Genomic DNA, 26812 nt, shown 5'->3' with positions numbered 1-26812 from the left:
TCCAGCCGCTCTCGGTGTCAAGCGGAAAGGCCGACAGATGGTAGCGATCTCGGCTCCGGCTCGGACGCCGCTGCTCCCGGCGCAGCGTTGCCTCTCTCGTCTGCTCCACTGTGCCCCTGCAGCTCAGGCTGGCGCCGAGCGAGAGAGAGGTCTGCGGGGGGCCGGACGCTGCGGCGGCTCCGGCTGCTTCTCCAGCGCCGCTCCGCGTTGGGCAACAGCGGCACCCGGAGGCGCAGCGACGCCACCGCAGCCTCCTGATGGCAGTCACCACAGGGGACCAGAGTTCTGGAGGCTCTTTAGGGGCTACCCCTGGCTTTGGGGTATCTCTTTTATTAGAATCCAGAACCACGGAAGCACTTGTTTCATGCGAATCCAAAGAAGTTCACGTGAGACTCGCTGTCAGGTGCTTTTAGGTCATCTCCTTGAGCAGCTACTCAGCTGCTCTTAATAAGATTAAAAAGCACCTACAAATAAATAATTTCAGTCTTTTCGTGCCAGGACTACACCTGGCTTCTATTTTCAAAAGCATTTCTTCCTTTTTCTCATGTCTTGGATATTTGACCCACTGCTGACAATTTGTTATAGGAGAATACACTGAGAATTCCTAACCCCAAAGGCAATGGGTGCTGCTTTATCAGAAGATGGCAGGAAAAAAAAACACCACCTTTTCTGTTGTGTTTCTCATTCAAAATAATTATCTTTTTTTCATCTCCATAATTGAGGGGCTGTGCAAAACCACACTGAATCTTTCATAGAACCAAAGAATCGTTTGAGTGCAAAAGAACTTTTGAAGATGTGTGCTTCTTTGCCATGGGCAAGGGATATTGTTCACAAGAACTGCTTGCTTAAAAGGGAAGAAGTAGAGCTACACAGACATGTCTGGATCTTTCTTAGACCAAAAATCTTGAGCAGAAGGAGAAAAAATTTGCATGGTACCAGAACTGAATATTTAAGGGGGAGTGATTACAAGCAGGGAAGTGGTCTTCCACCCACAGATATTCCCCGAGTCTTCTCTCCCACCCTGCACAACTTCCAGGTTTTCTTCTTACCCTCACAACTGACAGAAACATAATACAAGAACACAATGCACGATGATCACATCAAGGAGGGAGCTACCTCGGTCTGCTCCACAAAATTATGTGAAGAAATACAATTGTGAAGGCCTTGATATATGTCAGAAGTAAAAGAGGATCAGCTTATGGGGACTCGCATCCCCTCTCTTATCACAGGTAGTGTTCCACAGTGATATCACTTCTGCTAAAGTTATGCTTTCCTCTCCTCCCCCTACCAAATCCAGGATACAAATATAACTGCACTTATCCTGCCTTTCACAAACACTGTAGGGTGAGCAGGAAGCACCAACACTCAACACATAGTGCTGTGAGCATAATGCCACTAACTAGAACTAAGCCTACATACAAAGGGAACAAGGAAGAAAACCAGTTTACCAGGAAGACAATGAACCAATGTTATAAGATAAATTCACCAGGTAGTCTTCATGGTCTTCACAGCTCTTGAAATTCATCCCTGAGGGCACCTGCCCATCCCTGAGGGTTCAGCCACAAATGTAACACTCAACACTTCCTCTGGACTGCATAGTAGAGGGAAACAATCATCAGCTCTCAGCAATTTTTCTGCTCTGTAGCCTCATAATCTGCATGCAAATATGAAGTCATAAATACAAACACCTTCTCATGGGCCACTTCCTCAAGCTAAGGCAACTTAGACTATCTTCAGGTGGCTGAAGAATTCCCAGGGGAAGTAAGGATTTGCTGCAAAACAACACTCAGAGTTTCTAATGCAAAAGCACTCTCCAGAAATGAGGAAAATGAACAATGCCCTCCCAGCAAAGCCTAAAAGGAAATCTAAGTCCAACTATGAAGAAACTCCACATCACAATATTACAGGGAGGTAATGTGGGGAAATGAGATTTCCCACAGGAATAATAAGATTTTTTCCACCCATGCATCATCATCCTACATATACAGTTATTGAACAAACACTTCATTGTTGAAGCATTGTCCACTACTTTCATGACACAGAACCAAAGCTCAAAGCAAGAATGTCACAGGCCTTAGCACTGGGCATGGAATCAAACAAAAAATTACATTGAGTCATCCACCTTCCAAAGTCACAGAAAATAACCAATACATTGAGCAAGTCTTAGTACAAGAGCATGACATTCAGTGACACCTTAGGCCCACCTTTAGACCTGGACAAGAATTAAATAACTCAAGTAATGAAGGTTAACACGCCTGATACTTTCAACTCTAGCAAGTACACAAGAAAGGTGTCTGCATGGTGAGAAGTCCACAAGAAGCTCACCCATGCCCTCACATCACAGACCATACAGTTGCTACCTTTGTATAATCAAGCAAGGAAAAAAACCACATGGAAACACAGCTGTGGACCTCATCTAACAGCTAGGTCAAACTCAACTTTTACAGCTTCCTTTTAGTCATTTCAGAGCACTTCACCCTGCCCAAACATCACACAACAGCAAAGCTGCCGCTGAAGGCAGACTCCACTGAAAGAAAGGTTTTTTGATCCCAGGGATCACAACATAGGTGCACAAAAAGAGATTTCTGCTCCTCCCAGATAATTTGAAGAACCCTAAAAGGTTCAGAAATCCATAAGCTATTGGAAGTCAATTGAAGTCCAGATCATCCAAGTATCTGCTGAAAGACAACATCATTGTTCTTCAGCACATGATGTACCATTGTGCAAAGTTTGCATCTCTGCCCAATACCTACCATTCACAGGAACCATCTTGCAGCTGGAAAGTAAAGTGATGAACTCACAGCTTGGTGAGCTGGAGCGTGAGCAATGTTATATTGAAAAACAGACACTTTGACAGATGCCTTTTCTGTAGGCCAGCAACAGACCCTGGGAACTGGCAAAGCACAAACTGTGTCTCCACCAGTACCTTTCTCTTCACAGTTGCAAACAGGTCAGTATGAACACTGTCCCTGCACTCAAACAATTGGCACAGATGTGACATAACTTCAAGGTGTCTGATCACATGTGGTGAGTTGCAGCTAATGACAAGAAGTAAGCTAAGAACCAGAAATATACAGACATGAATGGATCAGATGGAGGAAGAGGTCTTGAGCCAAACTTACTGATCAGAATGAGCTGAAATCTCACAGCGCTCAATCAGGCACACAGCTATGCTGTTTATGACAGTAAGAGAAATGACCACCTGCTCTTCTATGTCCCACTGCCCACCAAGACCTCTCCACCATGTCTTCTCTCCAGCATTACACAGCTTCTAAGTTTGCTTCTGACCTCGTCATAGCTGGTAAAAATGTATCATGAAAGGATAATGTGCCAGGATCACACCAAGAAGGGAGATACATTGTTCCCTTCACCACCATTCTGAGGAGAAACAGAAAGATCCTAGAGCACACAGATGATAAATAAAAGAGAAGTCATCCAGCAGAGAATAGGTCATCAAACCAATGGCTTAGGGGGAATCTCTTCCCCTTTGTTTTGTCACATGTCCTGTTTCACAGAGATGCCACTTACGCAAAGGTCATGGTTACATCTATTCCCTCCAACAATAACAGAACACAAAGATGATGCTCGCATCTCCTGACTTCCACACCTGCTGCAGCAGGAGGCAGTAGCACACAACTCATTGCTAAACAACATTCCTCTGCTAATTACAAGTAAACCTACATAGACAAGAAACCAAAGAAAGGAAAACAAATCATAAACAGACAAGCAAAGCAAAAAAAGCATTAGAAGAAAAGTGCTCTGAGAGAAACTCACCAGGAAAGTCTTGGTATTCACTGTGGTTATGGCCTCACTGAACTACACAACAGGATGATTCCTTTTAAGAAATAGCCATAAGATCTCAACAATTCTTTTCTACTCTGTGGCCTGCTCATCTCCTGCAGCTATGAAACTCTGAGTGTAAACATCTTCTCATGAGCCTCTTTTACCAGACTTGATCTTCTGAGAAAGTAGAACACATTCTCTTTTAGCTTCTGTGCATAAGCTAGAGGTAATAAAAAGTCATCCAAGTAACACCTCAAAGATACCACAGTGCATGTTGGGCAGCTTGGAAGACAGATGATACTCAAGGCTTAACGTGGACAAACGGTTTATGTTCAGGAACCAGAAACAGGAAATCATCCTCATGACCCCACAGCTTGGCCATTCAGGTTCTGAGCTAGACAATATCCAAAAATATGATACCTCCAGACTCATTTCATGTGGTCCACAGCAATGAACTCTGGGAATTAACAAACCACATACCATGGCTCCACTACTACCTCCTCAAACACAGCATCCTCAATACTCTTCTCAAACCCTTCACAGCTCCCACTACTGTCATCAATTCTCTCCATTTTCAAAGAGACTCTATCTAAAGCAAAAACACTCAGGGAACTTCTCACCATGGATAATATCTTACTTCTCACCATGTAACAAGTAAGAGCATTTCTTCCAGTAACACTTTGAGGATACATGCCTATAAAAGTCCTTCTCACATGTAAATATGAAAAGTATATGTAGGACAGTGACAAATATATGAGATCTGGCCATCCACACATTATCAGACACAAACCCTGACTTTCATGACAACAAGCATAGAGAGAAGGTAACAGAAGCAGAAAGGAAGTGATTTCTTCTAGAAGATGGCACTTAGAGAAGGTACAAAATTCAGGTATTTAGCAAATATATATTTTGCTCTTTCTCAGGCATCCATGGGAAAGGTGCAATGCATTCTCTTAGGATTTTCAACACATCCTGAGCCACATCTCCAAGTCCTCACAAGCTGCAAGGTGAAGTCTCAAGCAGAGGACATCAAAGAGGGGTTTGCCTAAAAATATTTCTCTTCAAGGTTCATCAAAACCATCACACCACAGACTTCACACAAACATGTGTATTAACTCACAAGTCTACTGGGGAGGAAATTAAAAAGTGTAAAATCTAGAAAGGAGCACTTCCACTATGGATGCACAAAATTCAAAGCACAGGCAAAAATAATGACAATACCTTGCTGTCTGCTTATGGAGAAAGAGAGAAGCTGAAGAGAAGTAGAAACCATAAGCATTTCTGCAAAAATATTCTGATTCAAGGCAATCTCATCCCATCCGAGTAAATGTGCTCTTGGGAAGAGGTCTGACCCTGCTCATAATGCAAAATGCTACCAGCTGATAACGCAACAAACACTTCCCTTTAGTAGAGCTCAAAGTGACAAGAATACCGTGGTTACACCAGTTAAAGAAAACAATGAAAACCAAAGCCCAGCTCTACACAAACTCCAGACAACAGCAGTCTGTCATTGATCCTGCCTTCCACATCAACTGTCACACTGAGACAGCAACCCGCAGACACCTGCTGGCAGGGAGAGCGGCAGCAGCCAGCAGGGTGCTGCAGAAAGCTTTGCCTTTCCTGTCAGGAGCCCTGCATCGGTGGCAGCCAGAGCAGGGCTGGAAGAGATAGCAGAAGAAAACCAAGAGACAGCAAACGGCAAGCGTAAGGATCAGGCACTCACCCGAGCACTGTCGACGTCCTGTGGGCAGGAGCCGGCAGGGTCCTCCCCAAGCAGCGGCGCGGGCTCGTCGGGCAGAGGGCGGGCAGGGAGGGTGTCGCAGCAGCTACCGGGTGACAAGCGGAGCTGGCTCTTGCGTGAGTCGGCGGTCAGCGACACCTCGTGTGAGTAGGAGCTCAGGAAGGCGCGCACGCCGTCAATGCCCACGAAGTGCGTGGCCGGGACGCCGCGCAAGGCACCGCCCGCCGGAGGAGGCAGCTGCGAGCGGCGCCACCGCCGCAGGCGCAGCGCTAGCAGCAGCAGCAAGAAGGCGAGGAAGAGGCAGGAGACGGCCGCCACGGCCAGCACCAGCCAGCGCGTCAGGCTGCCCGCCGCCTCGCCCGGCACCGCCGCCGCAGCCTCACTGCCCAGCTCGGCCAGCAGCTCGGCCACGCTCTCGGCCAGCACCACGGTCAGCGTGGCCGTGGCCGACAGCGCCGGCCGGCCGTGGTCCTTCACCAGCACCACCAGGCTCTGCCGGGCAGCGTCGCGGGCCAGCGGGAAGCGCGCAGTGCGCACCTCGCCGCTGTGCAGCCCGACGCGGAACAGCCCCGGCTCCGTCGCCTTGGCCAGCTCGTACGACAGCCACGCGTTCTGCCCCGCGTCCGCGTCCACCGCCACCACCTTGGCCACCAGCGCCCCGGGCTCCGACGACCGCGGCGCCAGCTCCACCCCCGACCAGCCACGGACACCGGACCCGGACACGCCCGCCGCCGGCGGGTACAGCACCTGCGGCGCGTTGTCGTTCTCGTCCACGATCACGATCCGCACCGACACGTTGCTGCTCAGCGCCGGCGAGCCGCCGTCCTCTGCCAGCACCCACAGCCCCACCTCGCGCACCTCCTCGTAGTCGAAGGAGCGCAGCGCGTACAGCGCGCCCGTCTCCGCCTGCACCGACACGTACGACGACAGCGCCGCGCCACGCACCCGCCCCTCGCCCAGACGGTACCGCACGCGCGCGTTCTGACCCCAGTCCGCGTCCCGCGCCCGCACCGTCAGCACCAGCGCGCCCGCCGCGTTGTTCTCGGGCAGCCGGGCGCTGTAGCTCGCCTCGCTGAACACCGGCGCGTTGTCGTTCACGTCCAGCACCCTAAGGTTCAGCACCGTGCTGCTCCACAGGGGCGGCGACCCGCCATCGGCCGCCCTCACCGTGATGTTGTACTCCGACACCTCCTCCCGGTCCAGCTCCTTAGTCGTCACCACGCGGTAATAATCCTCAAACGACTTCTCCAGACGAAAAGGGACGCCAGCATCCAGAGAACACCGCACCTGGCCGTTGGCTCCTGAGTCCCGGTCCTGCACATGGAGCAGGGCTACCACCGTCCCTGACTGCGCATCCTCAGGAATTTCAGTCAGTGCTGAACGCACCGAAATATGAGGTTCGTGGTCGTTCATATCTGTCACGATGATCACTACTTTGGCCGTGTCGAAAAGCTCTCCGCCGTCTCGTGCCTGAACCTCCAGCTCGTACGAGTCTCCTTCTTCGAAGTCCAGGGGCCGCACTAATATGATCACTCCAGTCTCAGAATCCAGCTGGAAAATCTTAGAAGCTTTCTCTGTGATTTTCTTCAATGAGTATTTCACGTGCCCGTTCATCCCTTCGTCGGCATCAGTGGCCGTGACGCTGACGAGGGCGGAGCCCACGGCCACGTCCTCGGGCACACGTACCGTGTACTCTGCAGGACTAAACACGGGCGCATTGTCGTTTGCATCCAGCACAGACACACGGATGCGCACCGTGCCCGTCCGCGATGGCTCTCCACCGTCCCTCGCCTTCAGCACCAAATTGTGAAACGCTGCCTCCTCCCGGTCCAGCGCCTTGGCCAGCACCAGCTCAGGTCGCCGATCACCGCCGGGGCCCTCCTGCACTGCCAGTGAGAAGTGCTCGTCACCGCCCAGCTCATAGCTCTTCAGGGAATTCGGCCCCGAGTCCGGGTCATGAGCCTCAGGCAGGGGAAACCGAGATCCTGGGGCCCTCGTTTCGATTATTCTCTCCTCCAGCTCAGTATCTTTGAAGCTGGGAGCGTTGTCGTTAATGTCCGTGATTTCCACTGTGATTCTGTAAATCTTCATTTCTCCCTCTGCTATCAGCTCACACCGCAGCAGGCATTGCTGCTCACTATCGCACAGCTGCTCTCTGTCTATCCTCTCCGCCGTCACCAAATGTCCCGTCTTCCCGTGAAGAGAGAAATACTGCGTCCTACCTTCAGAGACAAGGTGGACGCCGCCGTCGCTAAGCACCGGCAGTTGCAGCCCAAGATCCTTGGCCACGTCTCCCACGAAGGAGCCCTTGGGCATCTCCTCCGGCACCGAGTAGCGCAGCTGACCCCACGCTGTCTCCCACAGCGACATCAGAACGCAGCACAGCAGGGCCCGCGCCCGCCGGCCCTGGATCCTCCCCGCCACACACATCTCGGCCGCCTCACCGCCGTCGCAACCTATTCCGATCTGCCTCTAACTACGGCTCCGTCTCTCCACTACCTCCTGCTACCACAAGCCCGTCTGGCTCGCTGCAGCTCGGCTCCGCACCGCGGGGACGCTTGCCGGTCGCTCCGACTCAAGAGACAGCCAGCGAGCGAGCCGGGCCGCAGCGGGCGGGGCTGCCTGCAGCGCTCCGGCTTCCTCTGGCTCCTGCTCGGTCAACAGCGGCGCCCGCAGCCTGCTGCCGGGACTGCAGCCACACGGCGCTGCCCGCGGATAGTTTGCTCAGAGCTTCCCATGGCAATACGAGATCTTGATATCGGAATACGATGTTTAGAACCCTGCCAGCCTTTTCTCAGCCTTGCGAATGAACGATCAGCAGCAATAAGCAGCAATTAAATTGCTCTCTGTTATTCTTTTGCATTGACTTTTTTTGTAATGCATTATTTTCTCCCAGGAAGTCTGTTATTTCTTTAACAGGGGAAAACTGACTTGCTAATGGCGATGGATGTAAAATACAATACTCGTTTTCGTAACAACATGTAGAGTATTATGAGTCTCATTCTAGTTCTTCTAAACGCACAACCTCTGAACAGGTTTCAAATTAACTCCAGCGCCATTGGTGACGGAGAGTAGGAATTTAAAGCCTGAATAACGTGACATCAGTGAAATGAAACAGAGAATCTAAGCTCCCTAAACCCACAGACGTTCCAGGAAGCTGTCCGGAACTCCGGCATTTCTAGGAACACCCTCCAGGAGGAGGTTCCACTGCTGTTCTAAATTCATTCTTTGTTACACCCCCTAGTTTCCGACTGTTGGTCACTTCAAAGCATTGCAACGTGTTAATGAACTATTCATCTAACCACTGCATCTTCACGTTGGTAGAACACATTTTCACTAAAAGACTGCAGGAAGGCATAAGACAAGTACGGCTCTTCAGCTTCAAATACGTGGATCGTCTGTAAATGTGCGCATTCGAGTGCCTAATTGGTGTAATTAATGAATTCCGGCGTCATTATCGATATGGTCCCACAATCAATAGAGACCTCTGTTTTTAAAGAGGCAACAATTATTTCACGAAGTGACTGACAGAACGAATTCCTCAGCTTCAAATTCACCTGTACTGGAAGTCCAAGCACCTCGTTTTCAGACATTTAAATAAATAAACTGGTGAAATAATAATAAAAAAATCTATTATTTAATTTTCTAGAGATCTCATTCATCACCCACGCCTGCATATAACCAGAGATGATCGGGAAAGAGGAAACCACCACCCACGACGTGGGGAAAAAATATAAATATCAGACAATACAAGGACTGTAGACAAAAGCTCTCAGCTAAAATTGAACAAGCGCTCAAGGAAGAATTAAGAAATGCTGCTGCTACCTCTCTGCTCCAAATGGAAGCCCTTCACGGAGGCACGGACCAGCACTCCCCATCCACACCACCCCAGGTGTAAAGCCAATGGAAAACAGGACCGCACTGCAGCCACCTGGCACTGCCCACAGATTACTTGCTCATGGCTTTTAATGGCGATACGAGATCTTGTTACCGGAATATGGTGTTGAGAATCCCGCCAGTCTGACCTCAACAGTTCGAAAGCACAATATCCACCACAAATTTCACAGCTTTTTGTGCCTCTCATGACTGAATTACTTTTCCCTTCATTGCAGATCAAAAGTGCGTGATACATCCACATTAACTCCCTTCCTCCCGGCACTGCAACCACCCAGCGCTCTGTCCTTCACTTCCCATGCGTTTTAGAAGTCCTATAATACTATGCTGTCCTAATATAACATTTAGAATATTTCCAGCCCTCTCCCCTATTTCCGTTACCAAAACGCTCCACATGAATATTAGTTGCCCTCATCCCAACTAATAGAACGAAACAGCAATAAAAATCCTCCTTCAGGTGGTGACCGCCGATTTCCTGCTTTAACGATGAGCGATTTCTGCTGCACAGGAACTTCCCAATGGCGATATATATAAAGTAAAATATTTGTTTTTCCTAACAGGACATGCAAAATTATATGAGTCCTATTCCATTCGTCCCAATGCACAACTTCCATCATTTTTTCCCCCAAAAGGAATTATGTTTCAAGAGCGGGCTCAAAGAATAAGAACAGAAACAGCGCCGAAAATACTAAAACTGACGGTCAGACCCTCCCTCAGAGGGCCAGAGCTATCAGGCTCATAAACTGAAGTGACAGGAGCTCTGCTTTGAATGCTACATTTCACACGTAACTCGTTTCAAATCAACTCCAGCATCGTTACTGAGATGAGATATTGAATGCCTCAAGAAGTTGAGGTCAGTCAAGTGAAACGGAAAATCTAAGCCCCCCAGGAGTTTACAGCTCCGTAGGAGCTCAGGCTGCTGCTACGAGCTTTAGCATTTCTTCCTACAAGACCTTCCGGTGACACACCCTTCCAGGACACACCCTACTGCCTGAAAATCATTCTCTGCCACTCCGCCCTGGCTTCAGGCTGTTGGTCACTTGATCACTTCATACTAATTGTACCACAGCTACCTAGGAGGCAGGAAGCACCTTGGCCAGAATTATCTGCTCGACTGTGCACAAACTGAAAGGAAAATGGCTTCGTAAGTTTAACCAGAAGAAACCCAGGTGCATCCGGCCGGACTGCTCCCATTTTGTAGCCTGCAATACGGTGGTGATTGCATTCACGACAGGTTTACTTCGCTTCGGAATGGTTTTCAGCCCTTAGGTTCCCCGATATTCGCCTGTTCCCAACACCATATTTGAGCTAGATGACAGTAATGCAATCCTTCTGAGTCACTGAATTGTCAGGGTTGGAAGTGACTTCAAAGATCATCCAGTTCCAATCCGCCCGCCACAGGTAAGGACACCGCACACTAGATCACGTTTCCTTCACTGAAGGATTGTTTCATTGCTTCACTGAAGTCACTGAACTGATAACAATATCCTTAAACTATTGGAACATGGACGGATGCAGTGAATACCGAGATAGGAAAGTGAACTGACTTAAAGGTGCGACTTCTTTATTTTAACAGACCACATCGATTTTCAGTGTTTGTAGACATTTACAACTTAAAAAATAATTCAGCAGTCTGAATGACTAGGGACGGGCTTCTTTTTGTCAGAAATCAAGGAACATTGAAAGGCATTAATTAACTACTCATCTAATTATGGAATCTTCACTTTAGCAAGTCTCTCTTTCACCAAAACACCGTCTAAGGGTCATTTGTGAATGGGCGCTGTCATAGCGCCTAATTGCTGTCATTAGTAAACTGCTTGCAGTTGCGGAGTCATTGTCAGAATGGGTAGAGACTTCTAGTTGTTAAAGAGACAGGCAAAAAGTGGCTGTGGGACCGAATGCCTCCATTTAGGATTCCCTTGTCAACGCGATCTACCAGATGCCAGAACCAATCTTTGGGAAAAGAGAATAGGAAACAAGAGGTCCTGAAATACACAACCTGTCTTATGATTTCTTTTTCAATTAAACTTCATTCAGCACCCTAACAGGAGTATGAAAGGCAGTCAAAAACGGTTAAAAGAACAGAACACCCACAGGGGGGAAGAAAATAAAGATAATTGTACAAATAACCCATAAAAATCATGCCTGAAAAAAATTTATCCATCCTATCAATTCTGCTATTTCTGAAGCATCCTTCTCCAAATGACTGGACGGTAGTTGGCAGAAGAGGGGAACATTCCTTTCATGGAGAGAACATGGAAGGAAGATGTTTGGATGCAGCTTTCAAGGATGTTCAAGTACAAATGCATCGGTGTGGGGGAAAGGGGGGAAGAGGGGAGAAGAAACTTCCCGACAGCGTCATACAGCACCACTAATTTACCGCGTTCACTGTTAAAAGACTAAAACCACCAACACATTTTAGCCACAACTTCTCTGTCATACAGAATAAAAGGACTTTTGCCAGGTTTTCCCGAGCCTGTCATGCAAACTTATTGCCTACAGAATTAAGTGTAAACCGCAGAAATCATCGTCGTAGACAAACCACGAAAAAGAACACAGAAATGCTACTGCTACTTGGCTGTTTCGAGTAGAAGGTGGGGTACCCCATTCTTCACTTCATTCTTTCATTCACAGAGACACAGCCCCATAATCCCATTCACACGCCCTAAGAGGAATTTGTGGAGGCTCGGAAAGGGACCAAACGAGCAAAGCTTGACCTTACCAACCTGCGACACGGCGGGGTCGGTGGGAAGGTCTCCCGCGACGGCGGTGCTGTTCACGCAGGACTCCCCGCCCAGTAGATCCTCCGCGGGCACCGGCGGCGGCAACCAAGTGGCCGCGGTCAGGGCGCGGCCCGGAGCCACGCACAGGTTGTAGGAGTAGGGCAAGGTGCCCTCGCAGAAGTCGGCCGGGAAGGCGGCGCCCGCCAGAGACAAGCGCTGCGCGCCCAGGCAGCGCAGGACGGCGGGCGGCCCGGCCCTCCGCAGCCGCGCCAGCAGGGCCAGCCCCAGGCTGAGCAGGAAGAGCGCCGAGAGCAGAGCCAGCGCCAGCACCAGGTAGAACTGCAGCTCGGCCGGCGAGTCGGCGCCCGCCGGCCGCTCGCTCAGCTCCGGCAGCGCCTCCTGCAAGCTCTCGGCCAGCACCACGTGCAGCGTGGCCGTGGCCGACAGCGCCGGCTGCCCGTGGTCCTTCACCAGCGCCACCAGGCGCTGCTTGGCCGCGTCGCGCTCCGACACGGCCCGCGCCGTGCGCACCTCGCCGCTGTGCAGCCCCAGGCGGAACAGCGCCGGCTCCGGCGCCTGCACCAGCTCGTACGACAGCCAGGCGTTGCGCCCCGCGTCCGCGTCCACCGCCACCACCTTGGCCACCAGGTAGCCCACCTCGGCCGAGCGCGGCACCACCTCGAAGGGCGGCGCCTCGCCTGCTGCCGACGCTGCCGCCGGCCACAGCACCCGCGGCGCGTTGTCGTTGCGGTCCAGCACGAAGATGCGCACCGTGGCCGTCGAGCTGCGCGCCGGCACCCCGCCGTCCTGCGCCCGCACCGTCACCGTGAACTCGCGGCACTGCTCGTAGTCCAAGGAGCGCTGCGCGTACACCGCGCCGCTCTGCGCCTCCACCGACACCGGCGGCGCTACCGAGCCCGCGCTGCCGCTCTCCAGCCAGTAGCTGACGCGCCCGTTGGCACCCGCGTCCGCGTCCCGTGCGTGCACGCGCAGCACCGACGCTCCCGCCGCGTTGTTCTCGGCCACGTAGGCGCTGTACACCTCCTCCTCGAACACCGGCGCGTTGTCGTTCACGTCCGACACCTCCAGCACCAGCTCCGCTTGGCTCGACAGCGCTGGGCTGCCCCGGTCCCTGGCCACCAGCGTCACTCTGTGCTCGGCTGCCTGCTCGCGGTCCAGTGCGCTCGCCGTCACTACCTTGTACAAGCCGCCCGAGGACGCCACGAGCGACAGCGGCGCCTCTCCCGACAGCTGGCACTGCACCTGACCGTTCTCCCCGGAGTCCGGATCATTCACGTTCACCAGAGCCACCACCGTTCCGATCGGAGCGTCCTCAGGCACCGGGCTCGAAACGGACAGCATGGTGATTTCGGGCGCGTTGTCATTTACGTCCAGCACCTCCACCTCCACCTTGCAATGTGCCACCAGACCGCCCCCGTCCCTCGCCTCCACCAGCAGCATATAGCTTCTCGTGTCCTCGAAGTCCAGAGCTTCCTGCAAAGTGATGATCCCGCTCTCCGTGTTTACCATGAACTTCTCAAGCACTTTAGCTGGCATGTCCCCGAAGCCGTAGGTGATCCGGCCGTTACTTCCAGCATCAGCGTCAGTCGCCGAGACGTTCAGCACCAAAGAACCCAGAGGCGCATCCTCGCGCAGGCTCACTCGGTACCGGTCCTGCGCGAACACGGGGGCGTTGTCGTTGGCGTCAGTGACGTTGATAAAAAGCTGGGCAGTGCCGCTGCGGGGCGGATCGCCGCCGTCCAGCGCCGTCAGCACCAGCCGCAGGCTCTGCTCGCTCTCTCGGTCTAGCGCTCGGCGCAGCACCAGCTCCGCGAACTTGCTGCCGTCCTCGCTGTCCTTCATCTCTACCTCAAAGTACTTGTTGGTCTCCAGCTCGTAGCCCTGCAGGGAGTTGCTGCCCACGTCCGCGTCCTCGGCGCCTCGCACGGCAAAGCGGGTACCAGGAGAAGTGAACTCGTTGATTTCCAGCTGGAAACTGTCTCGCAGGAATCGCGGGGCATTGTCGTTGACGTCCTGGATGGCCACCTCGACATGGAAAACGTTGAGTGGGTTGTGCACAACCGCCTCGAAGCTGACAGAGCAGGTCAGCTCCTTGCCGCACATCTTCTCCCGGTCCAGCCTCTCGTTTACGTACAGCTCTCCACTCTCCGCGCTCACAGTGAAGTATTGCAGCTGTTTTTTAGCGGCAGACGTAAGCCGCAGTTTGCGCGCCGGCAGCTCTGCCGGGCTCAGTCCCAGGTCCCGCGCCAGCGGCCCCACCATTGAGCCTCTGGCCAGCTCCTCGGGAATCGTGTAGCGGATCCGCTCCGGCGCCGCCTGGCAGCACAAGCTCAGCAGCACAGCCGGCAGCAGTAGCACTCCCCCAGCTGACTGCCGCTGCTCCAGGATCGGGCTCTGCCTCTTTGCCATTGCAGATAGCGCAACCCGCGCTCCTCCCTGTGCCGCTGCCCTCTCTCCCTGCCAGCTGCTCTCGTCTCCGGGCTCAGAGGCCGCCGTAATGCAGCGGCCTCGGCCCCGGCTCGGACACCGCTGTTCTCCGCGCCGCTTTTCCCCTCTGCTGCCGCTGCCTCTCTGGCTGCCGCCGAGCGAGCGAGCGAGCGAGCGATCAGCCTGCGGGGGCCGGACGCTACGGCGGCTGCGACTCCGCCTGCATCGCCAGTGCGTTTTCGAGTCAGGCAACAGCGGCACCCGGAGGCTCCTCCACGATACTGCAGCCGTATTTTGGCCGCTACCTCCGGGTACCGGAATTGCGGTTATGGGCATCCACCTGCATGGTCTCTTGTCTTTCATAAGCTGTTCAGTTGTTTAATGCGAGTCCAAAGGCCTTTAAATAGTTTGGCTGTCAGGTGCTTTTAGGTGATCTCCATGAGTTACAATCAATAGCTGAAGGAAACACTCGTGGAAGTTCCATTAAATAGTATCATAGATGCTTGTGATAAAATCAAGTGGGAGGTTTTTAGTACTCTGACAGGTATTTTCAGTTCTCCTTGTCTTTCCTGGTACGACTAGTAAATTAATCCATGTTGGAGTAAGCAGTGATGGGAAACTGAAAACACATGTAACTTCATTCTCTTCCTGCTGGTCTTTGAAAAGGTTTCTGTCTTTCCAGCATTTTTTCCTTCTGTTCTTGTAAACCCCTGATGTTTGACCCACTGCTGATTTTTCTTTGGTGAAGGAGAACAATTACATTGAGAATATAACACCTCTGAGACAAAGTTCTTCTTTTATTATTTTTTTTTCCCATCTTCATGCTTGTATCTCTGATAATGGGAAAGTTCAAGGCCATGTCAAGTAATTTGTAGAACTAAGACACCTTAAACATAATTTTGTTCTCCCATCCTCCATAGGCAAGCCCATGCTTCCCTAGAGCATGTTACTCAGAAGGCAAGAAGCCAGCCACTGAGGTTTGGTGTAGAGATGTGACCCAAACCTCCTTCTCTGGGCTACTTCAAAGGGGGGGTCATTCTAACAAATAATAGTCAGCTCTGAGAAATGTTTTCTACTCTATGGCCTGATTGCCTTCAAGCAAATATAAAGTCTTAAGTCTAGACAATTCATGGGCCTCTTTCTTGAGCTAAGGAATCTTCACGTGGCTGAAGAATTCCCAAGGAAAATAAGGATTTGCTGCAAGACAACACTCAGGGTTTCAAAGGCAAAAGCACTGTCTGCAATTGGGGAAAATGAACCATGACTTCCCAACAAAAGGCTTAAGGAAAGTCTAATGACAACTGTAAGGAATGGCACAGGCCTTGGCACCAGGCAGGAAATCAAATAATTTCCCAGCCTGAACCACAATGACCCACTTGTTTTCCTTGTTTTAACCCAGCTTCTCATCTTCCTTGTTCTGCATTCACAGCCTATGCACCCAATATATTTGCCACATCTCAGTCACAAGCATGAGAGCAAGGTCAGTGACAAATACAAGCATTAACAAAATCTTTCCCCCGACAGCTGGACACCTTCAAGTGCTGGATGGAAACTGCTCCCCAAGCACAGTAAGTGTAAGACGTTTCTTGATGATTTAAGGGTTACCAGCCGCAATGGAACCCAGTTTTAAATCTGGACAGAAATAAAATCAAGGCAAGAATTGGAAACCTCCAATCATGGCTTAATATTTCTGATTCTGTCAACTAGTAGGTACACAGGAAAGGTAAAAAGTCCAGAGGAAGCTCACTCACGAGCTCACACCACAGACCATAGAAACAGTTACTCAAAGTTATTTGTTTGCATAGTCAAGCAAGAAAAATACATGGAGCTACAGCTGTGAGCCTCATCTAACAACTAGGAGAAAGTGAAATTGCACAACTTCCTTTTAGGCATTTCACACTATACCACAGAAAACTCTTCCACCTGCTGTCTCTGCACAGGCAGAGCTCTTCACCCTGCCCAAACATCACACAACAGCAAAGCTACCTCTGCAGGCAGACGCCGTTGAAAGAAATATTGTGAGCACAACTTCTTGGAGCCCAGGGATCACAACACAGGTGCATGCAAAGAGATTTTTTTCTGTTCATTTCATGTAATTTGAAGAGCCCTAAAAAGCTTCAGAAGGCCATAACCAATAAGGAGGTCAATTAAAGTCAAGACTATGCAACTACCCACTGTCCACTTTCTTCAGCACAAGGGGAACTTTGAAGATACATTATATGATCATATTAATGCAGAGTTTGGTTAAAACTTATTATGAGAGGACAATGCACTACAACCACCCCAAGAAGTGAGATATATTATTCCCCTCACCACCATTCTGAGAAGAAACAGAAGGATTCTAAGGACACAAATCATCAACAACTGAAGTAGAAGAGGAGATGTCATCAATAGACACTGGGTCATGAAACAAATGGCTCTTCCCCACTTTTGTCACACATGCTGTTCCACCAGAGATGCTACTTTTGCTAAAGTCATGGTTCTAGCTGTTCCTCCCAACAATAACAGAACCCAAAAAGACCCTCACTTCTCCTGCCTTCCACATCTGCTGGAGCAAGAAGCACTAACACGTGATGCATTGCCAAATGAAGTTGTGCTGCTAGTTGTAAGTAAACCAATGTAGACAGGAAACCAGCAGGAAAAGAAACCATAAATCAGACAAGAGAGGCAAATAAGCAGTGGAAGAGAAAGTGTTGTCAGAGAAACTGTCCTGGAGCGTGTCCAGAGAAGGGCCATGAGGACGATTAGAGGGCTGGAACATCTCTCCTATGGAGACAGACTGAGGAAGTTGGGGCTGTTCAGCCTGCAGAAGAGAAGGCTCCCAAGAGACCTTACTGTGGCCTTCCTGTATCTGAAGGGGGCCTACAAGAAAGCTGGTGAGGGACTTTGTAGGGTGTTAGGTAATGATAGGACTAGGGGCAATGGAAAAAAAACACCCTAGAAATGGGTAGAGTCAGATTGGATGTTAGGAAGAAGTTACTCACCATGAGGCTGGTGAGACACTGGAACAGGTTTCCCAGGGAGGTGGTAGAAGTCCCATTCCTGAAGGTTTTCAAGGCCAGGCTGGATGCAGCTCTGAGCAACCTGATCCAATGTGAGGTGTCACTGCCCATGGCAGGGGGGTTGGAACTAGATGATCCTTGAGGTCCCTTCCAACCCTGACAATTCAATGATTCTATGAAACTTACAGGGAAGTCTTGGTTTTCACTGCAGGCATTGAATTTGATTCCTGACAGCACCTGGAAGTCATTCATATCTGAAGATGCAAGCTGAGCCCTAAACTCTCACTTTGAACTCCACAGTAGTTTGGGGGTGTGTGTGTGTTTGTTTGTTTAGAAGTGGTCATCAGCTCTTTTAATTTTTCTGTACTCTGTGGACTGTTCATCTCCCACAAGTACCAAGCTGTAAGAGTAAAACTTCTCACAGGTTTCTTTCTCAGGCTCAGTCTTCTGAGAAAGTAGAACAAATTCTCTTTTAGCTTCTGCTTCATTTTCCATTCACCTGAAATTCTTAGGTGTCTGAAGTCAGTACTTGCTGCAAAACAACATGCACAGCCTCAAATGCAGAAGCAGTAGCAGAAATGAGGAGGACAAACCATGACCATAAAACAAAGGCCCAAAATAAACTGTTAAAACTACTAGGAAGGAACTAGACCACAACGTTACAGGAGAATACAGATGGTTAAAGGAGGTTTTTTACAGCAATTACAAACCTTCCTACCCATGCATCATCATTCTATATGCACATCTATTGCACATATAATTTCACACTGGATGACTGTCAGTGTCCTTCAAGTAAAGCAATCCATGTCGGTCACAGGCATCTTAGGGAAATGGAAACATACCAAAGTCTTTCTCTTGGCAGCTGAACAACTTCAGGGCAAGGATGGAAGTGACTTTCCCAGCCCAATTGTTGTAGGAGATCTTTGAATATTCTAAGGGCTACCAGCCACAATGAGGTCCAGCTTTACACTTGGGCCATTGTTTCTCAATGTATTTCTTTGGATGGTACAAAGGGCCTCACATGACAACTAGGACAAACTGAACTTTTACAGCATGTTTACATCTTTCAGACATTTCAAACTACACCACACAAAACCTTTGCAACTGACCTGCATCTGAACATACAGAATTTCTCATGCTACCCAAACAAGACACATCAGGAAAGCTGCCTTTAGAGGCAGACACCACAGAAGGAAAAGTTGCATAGCCAACATCTCCTTACCTGAGAAGGATCACTACATGGACGCAGGCAAAAAGATTTATTTGCTTCTAACACACAAGCAAAAGGCAGCTCTGATAGAGACTCAGGTGCCAAAGCACCACCTCAAAGACAGCATCAGCCTGCTTTAGAATATTTGGCAACATGGCAAATAAATGACTCTCATATCTCAGAATGCTCAAGAACCAACAATCAAGACAGGGCCGGTGATCATCTCAACAGGGCAAATATCCCTGTCCTAATATCTAACACTACAACTTGAATAAGCACCTTCATATGCTGCTGCTATAACATGTATTTTCATCCCAAAGCACATCCTGCTTAAATAAGTCAACTGGAAGAGTCAAGGAATTATCATTTCACACAATGCTAACCACAGACTTTTCTTCAATCACAATTCTCACGATTCTACTTCATTTTATCAACACACAAAGACATCACAGAGGAACAGGTTGTTGCTTACATCATTCTTGCACCCAATGGACAAAGATGAAAACATGAAGGAATATAAAAGCATTTGCTTGCTCAGCACATTATCATGGAGAAAGTCTGAAGAGAGTGCAAATCATGAGCAGATAAGGATATATGGGAGCTTCCAAGCTGTGTGTGAAGACAAGCTTACACTATTTCAAGCACATCTGCTGTCAGGAAGATGCCTGATGCTGCTCATAACGCAAATATTCACTGGCTGATAATACAACAAAATCCCTAAGAATAGCTCAGACTGACAGGGAAACTAGTATTTCACGACTCAGGGAACACAGAGAGAATCTGATGCAGAATCAAACAACAATCTCCCCTCTAACCAAACTCCGGGCAAACGCAGCCGGTCACTACTGCTTCCCACACTGACTGACACGCTGAGCCATCATCGCACAACACCTGCCAGCAGCCAATGCTGTGCGGCACGCAATAGCCAGGGGCGGGCAAGGAGAGGGCAGAGGAGCAGGAGAGGCAGAAAGGGGAGGCGTGTAGGAGCATATCCATGGAGAGGCACTCACCGGGGCAGCGTCGGCTTCGGGTGGGTGGGTGCAGGCAGTGTCCTCACCGAGCGCGTGCTCGTCAGGCAGAGGGCGGGCCGGAAGGGTGTCGCAGCAGCTACCGGGTGACAAGCGAAGCTGGCTCTTGCGTGAGTCGGCAGTGAGAGACACCTCCTGTGAGTAGGAGCTCAGGAAGGCGCGGACGCCGTCGATGCCCACAAAGTGCGTGGCTGGAACGCCGCGTAAAACACCGCCCGCCGGAGGAGGCAGCTGCGAGCGCCGCCAGCGCCGCAGGCGCAGTGCTATTAGCAGCAGCAAGAAGGCGAGGAAGAGGCAGGAGACGGCCGCCACGGCCAGCACCAGCCAGCGCGTCAGGCTGCCCGCCGCCTCGCCCGGCACCGCCGCCGCTGCCTCACTGCCCAGCTCGGCCAGCAGCTCGGCCACGCTCTCGGCCAGCACCACGGTCAGCGTGGCCGTGGCCGACAGCGCCGGCCGGCCGTGGTCCTTCACCAGCACCACCAGGCTCTGCCGGGCAGCGTCGCGGGCCAGCGGGAAGCGCGCAGTGCGCACCTCGCCGCTGTGCAGCCCGACGCGGAACAGCCCCGGCTCCGTCGCCTTGGCCAGCTCGTACGACAGCCACGCGTTCTGCCCCGCGTCCGCGTCCACCGCCACCACCTTGGCCACCAGCGCCCCGGGCTCCGACGACCGCGGTGCCAGCTCCACCCCCGACCAGCCACGGACACCGGCCCCGGACACGCCCGCCGCAGGCGGGTACAGCACCTGCGGGGCGTTGTCGTTCTCGTCCACGATCACGATCCGCACCGACACGTTGCTGCTCAGCGCCGGCGAGCCGCCGTCCTCCGCCAGCACCCACAGCCCCACCTCGCGCACCTCCTCGTAGTCGAAGGAGCGCAGCGCGTACAGCGCGCCCGTCTCCGCCTGCACCGACACGTACGACGACAGCGCCGCGCCACGCACCCGCCCCTCGCCCAGACGGTACCGCACGCGCGCGTTCTGACCCCAGTCCGCGTCCCGCGCCCGCACCGTCAGCACCAGCGCGCCCGCCGCGTTGTTCTCGGGCAGCCGGGCGCTGTAGCTCGCCTCGCTGAACACCGGCGCGTTGTCGTTCACGTCCAGCACCCGCAGGGTCAGCACGGTGCTGCTCCATAGCGACGGCGACCCGCCGTCGGCCGCCCTCACCGTGACATTGTACTCCGACACCTCCTCCCGGTCCAGCTGCCTCGTCGTCACCACACTGTAATAGCTGCCTCGAGAGCTCTGCAGTCGGAACGGGACTCCCGCGTCCAGGGAGCACCGCACCTGGCCGTTTGCTCCTGAGTCCCGGTCCTGCACATGCAGCAAGGCCACCACCGTCCCCGAAGGGGCGTCCTCAGAGATCTCGCTCAGCTGTGAAGTCACTGTCAATTCGGGTGTGTTGTCATTGACGTCTGTCACTGTAATCACCACTTTCGTAGTGTCAGAAAGCTCTCCTCCGTCATGTGCCTGTATCTCGAGCTCATGTATGGAGTCTTCCTCAAAGTCAATTTCCTTCTTAAGAGATATTTCTCCTGTATCGTCGTCAAGGTGGAAAAGTTCCGAAGCTCCGTCTGAAATTTTATGGAAACTGTATTTCACGTGGCTGTTTATCCCCTCGTCGATATCAGTGGCCGTGACGACGACGAGGGTGGAGCCCACGGGGACGTCCTCGGGTACACCCACGGTGTACTCTGCAGCGCTGAACACGGGCGCGTTGTCGTTTGCATCAAGCACTACCACGCGGATCCGTGCTGTGCCCGTCCTCGATGGCTCACCGCCGTCCCTCGCCTTCAGCAACAGCTCGTGAAACGCCGCCTCCTCCCGGTCTAGCGTCTTGGCTAGCACCAGCTCGGGACGCCGATCTACGCCGTGGTCGGCCTGCACTGCCAGCGAGAAGTGCTCGTCACCGCTCAGCTCATAGCTCTTCAGGGAATTTGGCCCCGAGTCCGGATCCTGTGCATCTCGGAGGGGAAACCGCGAGCCCAGCGCTGTCAGCTCGCTCATTCTTAGTTGCATTTCTGGCTCTCGAAAGCTGGGAGCGTTGTCGTTAACGTCCGTGATCTCTACTTCGATTTCATAAACCTGCATTTCTCCTTCCACAATCAGCTCACACCGCAGCACACATTTCTCCAGCAGCCGGCACAGCTGCTCTCTGTCTATCCTCTCCGCCGTCACTAAATGTCCCGTCATCCCGTGAAGAGAGAAATACTGCGTCCTACCTCGCTCTATGAGGCGCATCACCGCCATCTTCAGCCCCAGATCTTTGGCCACGTCCCCTACGAAGGAGCCCTTGGGCATCTCCTCGGGTACCGAGTAACGCAGCTGTCCCCATGTCGACTCCCACACCGACAGCAGGACGCAGCACAGCAGAGTCCGCGCCCGCCGGCCCCAGCGCCTCTCCGAAGCACACATCTCAGCCGCCGTACTGCCTCCACGGATCCCGATCCGCCTCTGGCTCCTGCTTCGGCTCGCCGCTGCCGCTCGCTGCCTCTAGCCCCTCTGGCTCGCTGCAGCTCGGCTCCGCACCGCGGGGACGCTCACAGATCGCTCCGACTCCGAGCAAGCCAGCGAGCGAGTCGGGCCGCAGCGGACGGGGCTGCCTGCCGCGCTCCGGCTTCCTCTGGCTCCTGCTCGGTCAACAGCGGCGCTCGCAGCCTCCTCCCGGAACTGCAGCCACACGGCGCTGTCAGCAAATAGCAGGTAAATAGCCCAAAGCTTTTAACGGTAATAAAAAGATCTTCTTAACACAACGTGATGTCGACAATCCTTCCAACCTTACCGCAGCCGCCTGAAATCACAGCCTCAAAGCTTTTTCAGAGCTTTTTGTAGGTGATTACTTTAAACACTTTTGCCTCACCCTTTCTATAGTCCAACCTACCGACCAACATAACAAAAGAGCTGTGAAGATCCTCTCTCACATGGAGACTGATTATTTCCTGTTGTGTTTTTGTTTGTTTATGAGATATTCTTTTCCCTAACGGCTTTGTTACTCGCATGCCACGGGAAATCTGATTTCCTGAGGGCAATATATGTACAGTAACATATTTATTTCTCCTAATGAGATGCTCAAAATATTATGAGTCTTATCCTGTTCTTCCAACAGCACAATCTCCAACCCTTTTTTGTAGTACAAGGATAACAAAAGAAACCAATGCAAGGATAAACCAGGAAAACATACTCTGAAATACAGCCCATTATTATCAGAGCCTTCCCCGGAGAGGCTAATTAATTAAAGCATCAGGAACCTGACTTTAAACATAGGAGTTCATACAAAACACCCTTCAAATTATCTACACCACCACCACGCATCTGCCATAGGCATCTCTCGCTACAACACCTTCCGGGGGAAACACTCCAGGAGGAGGGTCTCCTACTGCTCGAAAATTATTTTCTGCCACCTGCCCGTTTTCAGGCTGTCAGTGACTTGCTCACTTTGCACTGATTGTTCCACAACTACCCAACAGGCAGAAAGCACCTTGCACCGACTTTGGCCAGAATTATCTGCTTGGCTTCCCACAAACTGGGTGGGAAATGGCTATGTGACTTTCTTCTGAGACAGAAGATAAAAGAGAAAAAGCACCAAATACACCTGACCGGGCTGCTCCCATTCTGCACCCAACTCTTGCAATACGGGGGTGAGACCATCCCCCGATACTCGTCTGTTCTCAGCACTGTGAAATGGATGACAGCAATGGGATTCTTCTCTGAAGGCACAGACATAATGACATCAACGAATGCTGAGACGATTTCCTATTTTAACAAATAATCTGACAGCCTTTTGTCAGTAATCAAGGTGTAAAGGATCGCACCATATTAATAAACTATTTGTGTAATCATAGAATCTTCAGTTTAGTAGGACACCTTTTCATCAAAACACTGTAGGAACGCAGAAGACAAGCAAAGCTGCTCAGCCTAAACTATGCAGATCATCTGTAAATGGACACGTTCGAGTGCCTAATTGCTAGCACTAATAAATTCCTTGTTGGGACGTTACCAGAACGATTAGAAGCCACTAGTTGTTAAAGAGGCAAACACAACTGCTTAAACTAAATAGTGGAATTCAGTTCCTCAGTCACTTTTTAGTCAATGGGATTTACGACATCCAGAGGCCTGTCCGTGAGATAAGAGAATGGGAACATAAGAGGCTCTGAAATACACGTGCCGAATTGGTTGGTTTGTTTCTCTATTTTGTTTGTTTGGGTTTTGGCAGTGGTAGGACTGGGGTGATTTTTATGGGGAGGCTGTTTGTTTCCCTTTGGTTTTATTGACGAAGTTTCATTTAACACCCTCACATGCCTATAAAAGACAGATCAGCAACCTACAGTCACCGAAGAACTAAGAAATGCCGCCCTAACCTGCCTGGCCAGAGGGAAAAGGGGATACTCCTTTCCTTCATTCGTCCCATCAAGGAGACACAGACAAATGCTCCCCAACTACACCACACAAAAATACTTCAAGCAAAGCCAGGACAGAACATCAGAAAGAGTCCAAAAGAACAAGGAGTGCCCTGGGGCTTACCGACCTGTGGTGCATCGGAGGCAGAAGACGGGTCACCGGCGCGAGCGCTGATGTTCGGGCTCGGCTTCACGCAGGACTCACCACCCAGCAGCTCCTCTGCGGGCAGGCTAGGTAGCGGTGGCGGCAGCCAGGTGGCCTCGGTCAGGGCGCGTCCCGGAGCCACGCACAGGTTGTAGGAGTAGGGCAAGGTCCCCTCGCAGAAGTCGGCCGGGAAGGCGGCGCCCGCCAGAGACAAGCGCTGCGCGCCCAGGCAGCGCAGGACGGCGGGCGGCCCGGCCCTCCGCAGCCGCGCCAGCAGGGCCAGCCCCAGGCTGAGCAGGAAGAGCGCCGAGAGCAGAGCCAGCGCCAGCACCAGGTAGAACTGCAGCTCGGCCGGCGAGTCGGCGCCCGCCGGCCGCTCGCTCAGCTCCGGCAGCGCCTCCTGCAAGCTCTCGGCCAGCACCACGTGCAGCGTGGCCGTGGCCGACAGCGCCGGCTGCCCGTGGTCCTTCACCAGCGCCACCAGGCGCTGCTTGGCCGCGTCGCGCTCCGACACGGCCCGCGCCGTGCGCACCTCGCCGCTGTGCAGCCCCAGGCGGAAGAGCGCCGGCTCCGGCGCCTGCAGCAGCTCGTACGACAGCCAGGCGTTGCGCCCCGCGTCCGCGTCCACCGCCACCACCTTGGCCACCAGGTAGCCCACCTCGGCCGAGCGCGGCACCACCTCGAAGGGCGGCGCCTCGCCTGCTGCCGACGCTGCCGCCGGCCACAGCACCCGCGGCGCGTTGTCGTTGCGGTCCAGCACGAAGATGCGCACCGTGGCCGTCGAGCTGCGCGCCGGCACCCCGCCGTCCTGCGCCCGCACCGTCACCGTGAACTCGCGGCACTGCTCGTAGTCCAAGGAGCGCTGCGCGTACACCGCGCCGCTCTGCGCCTCCACCGACACCGGCGGCGCTACCGAGCCCGCGCTGCTGCCCTCCAGCCAGTAGCTGACGCGCCCGTTGGCACCCGCGTCCGCGTCCCGTGCGTGCACGCGCAGCACCGACGCTCCCGCTGCGTTGTTCTCGGCCACGTAGGCGCTGTACACCTCCTCCTCGAACACCGGCGCGTTGTCGTTCACGTCCGACACCTCCAGCACCAGCGTCGCTTGGCTCGACAGCGGTGGGCTGCCCCTGTCCCTGGCCACCAGCGTCACCCGATGCTGGGCTGCCTGCTCCCGGTCCAGCACGCTCGCCGTCACTACCTTGTATAAACCGCCCGACGATGCCACCAGCGACAGCGGCGCCTCTCCCGACAGCTCGCACCGCACCTGACCATTCTCCCCTGAGTCCGGGTCGTTCACGTTCACCAGCGCCACCACCGTTCCGATCGGAGCATCCTCAGAAACTGGACTCGAAACGGACAGCACGGTGATTTCGGGTGCATTGTCGTTCACATCCAGCACCTCCACCTCTACTTCACAGTGTGCCACCAGTCCGCCCCCGTCCTTTGCTTCAATGGCCAAGCTAAACGTGCTCGTCTCCTCGAAGTCCAGCGCTTCCTGCAAAGTGATGATCCCGCTCTCTGCGTCCACTACAAACTTCTGAAGCACCTTGGCTGGCATTTTCCCGAAGCCGTAGGTGATCCGGGCGTTACTTCCTGCATCAGCGTCGGTGGCCGAGATGTTCAATACCATCGAGCCCGGCGGCAAGTCCTCGCGCAGGTTCACTCGGTACCGGTCCTGCGCGAACACGGGGGCGTTGTCGTTGGCGTCGGTGACGTTGATAAAGAGCTGGGCGGTGCCGCTGCGGGGCGGGTCGCCGCCATCTAGGGCCGTCAGTACCAGCTGCAGGCTCTGCTCTCTCTCCCGGTCCAGCGCTCGGCGCAGCACCAGCTCCGCGAACTTAGTGCCGTCCTGTTTCTCCTTCACCTCCACCTCAAAGTATTTGTTGGTCTCCAGCTCGTAGCTCTGCAGGGAATTGCTGCCCACGTCTGCGTCATCTGCCATGCCCAAGTGAAAGCGGGCACCGGGAGCAGTCAACTCGTTGATTTCCAGCTGGAAATGGTCTTGGACGAAGCGCGGCGCATTATCATTGACGTCCTGGATGGCCACCTCCACATGGAAAACGTTGAGCGGGTTGTGCACCAGCGCCTCGAAGCTGACGGAACAGGTCGGTGCCTTGCCACACATCTCCTCCCGGTCCAGCCTCTCGCTCACATACAGCTCTCCGCTCTCCTCGCTCACGGTGAAGTACTGCATCTGTCTTTTAGCGGCAGACGTCAGCCGTAGCTTGCGTGCCGGCAGCTCTGCCGGGCTCAGCCCCAGGTCCCTCGCCAGCCGCCCCACCAGCGAACCTGTGCCCAGCTCCTCCGGGATGGTGTAGTGGATCGGCTCCGGTGCTACCCGGCGGCACAGGCATAGCAGCACAGCGGGCAGCAGCAGCAGTCGCCCGGCTGCTCGCCGCCGCTCCAGGCTCTGGCTCAGACTCCGGCTCTGTGTTCCCGACATTGTG

The 26812-nt window shown here is 52.8% G+C and overlaps 5 protein-coding genes across 5 annotated transcripts in view; all 5 read right to left on the bottom strand.

The window, feature by feature from the left end:
* Positions 1-26812, bottom strand: part of LOC104299838 (protocadherin gamma-C5-like) — a 202516-nt gene that overhangs the window by 107944 nt on the left and 67760 nt on the right. The gene's annotated exons all lie outside the window — the stretch shown is intronic.
* LOC128897957 (protocadherin gamma-A12-like) lies at positions 18-7954 on the bottom strand. The gene is made up of 2 exons (XM_054168612.1): positions 5507-7954; positions 18-254 (listed from the first exon to the last, which is right to left on the bottom strand). The coding sequence occupies exons 1-2, from the start codon at positions 7952-7954 to the stop codon at positions 18-20; spliced, it is 2685 nt and encodes an 894-aa protein (XP_054024587.1).
* LOC128897956 (protocadherin gamma-B5-like) lies at positions 8030-14571 on the bottom strand. The gene is made up of 2 exons (XM_054168611.1): positions 12141-14571; positions 8030-8229 (listed from the first exon to the last, which is right to left on the bottom strand). Exons 1-2 carry the CDS (start codon positions 14569-14571, stop codon positions 8030-8032), a joined length of 2631 nt encoding a protein of 876 aa, XP_054024586.1.
* LOC128897955 (protocadherin gamma-A10-like) lies at positions 19612-22238 on the bottom strand. Its single transcript, XM_054168610.1, has 2 exons — positions 19812-22238; positions 19612-19692 (listed from the first exon to the last, which is right to left on the bottom strand). Exons 1-2 carry the CDS (start codon positions 22236-22238, stop codon positions 19612-19614), a joined length of 2508 nt encoding a protein of 835 aa, XP_054024585.1.
* On the bottom strand, positions 22317-26808 carry LOC128897954 (protocadherin gamma-B5-like). Its single transcript, XM_054168609.1, has 3 exons — positions 24345-26808; positions 23458-23530; positions 22317-22509 (listed from the first exon to the last, which is right to left on the bottom strand). Exons 1-3 carry the CDS (start codon positions 26806-26808, stop codon positions 22317-22319), a joined length of 2730 nt encoding a protein of 909 aa, XP_054024584.1.

The sequence above is a fragment of the Dryobates pubescens genome, chromosome 16, assembly GCF_014839835.1.
Source record: "Dryobates pubescens isolate bDryPub1 chromosome 16, bDryPub1.pri, whole genome shotgun sequence".
Taxonomy (NCBI): Eukaryota; Metazoa; Chordata; class Aves; order Piciformes; family Picidae; genus Dryobates; species Dryobates pubescens.
Note: the sequence above shows the minus strand (reverse complement) of the source record. Positions and strands in the feature narration are given on the sequence as shown.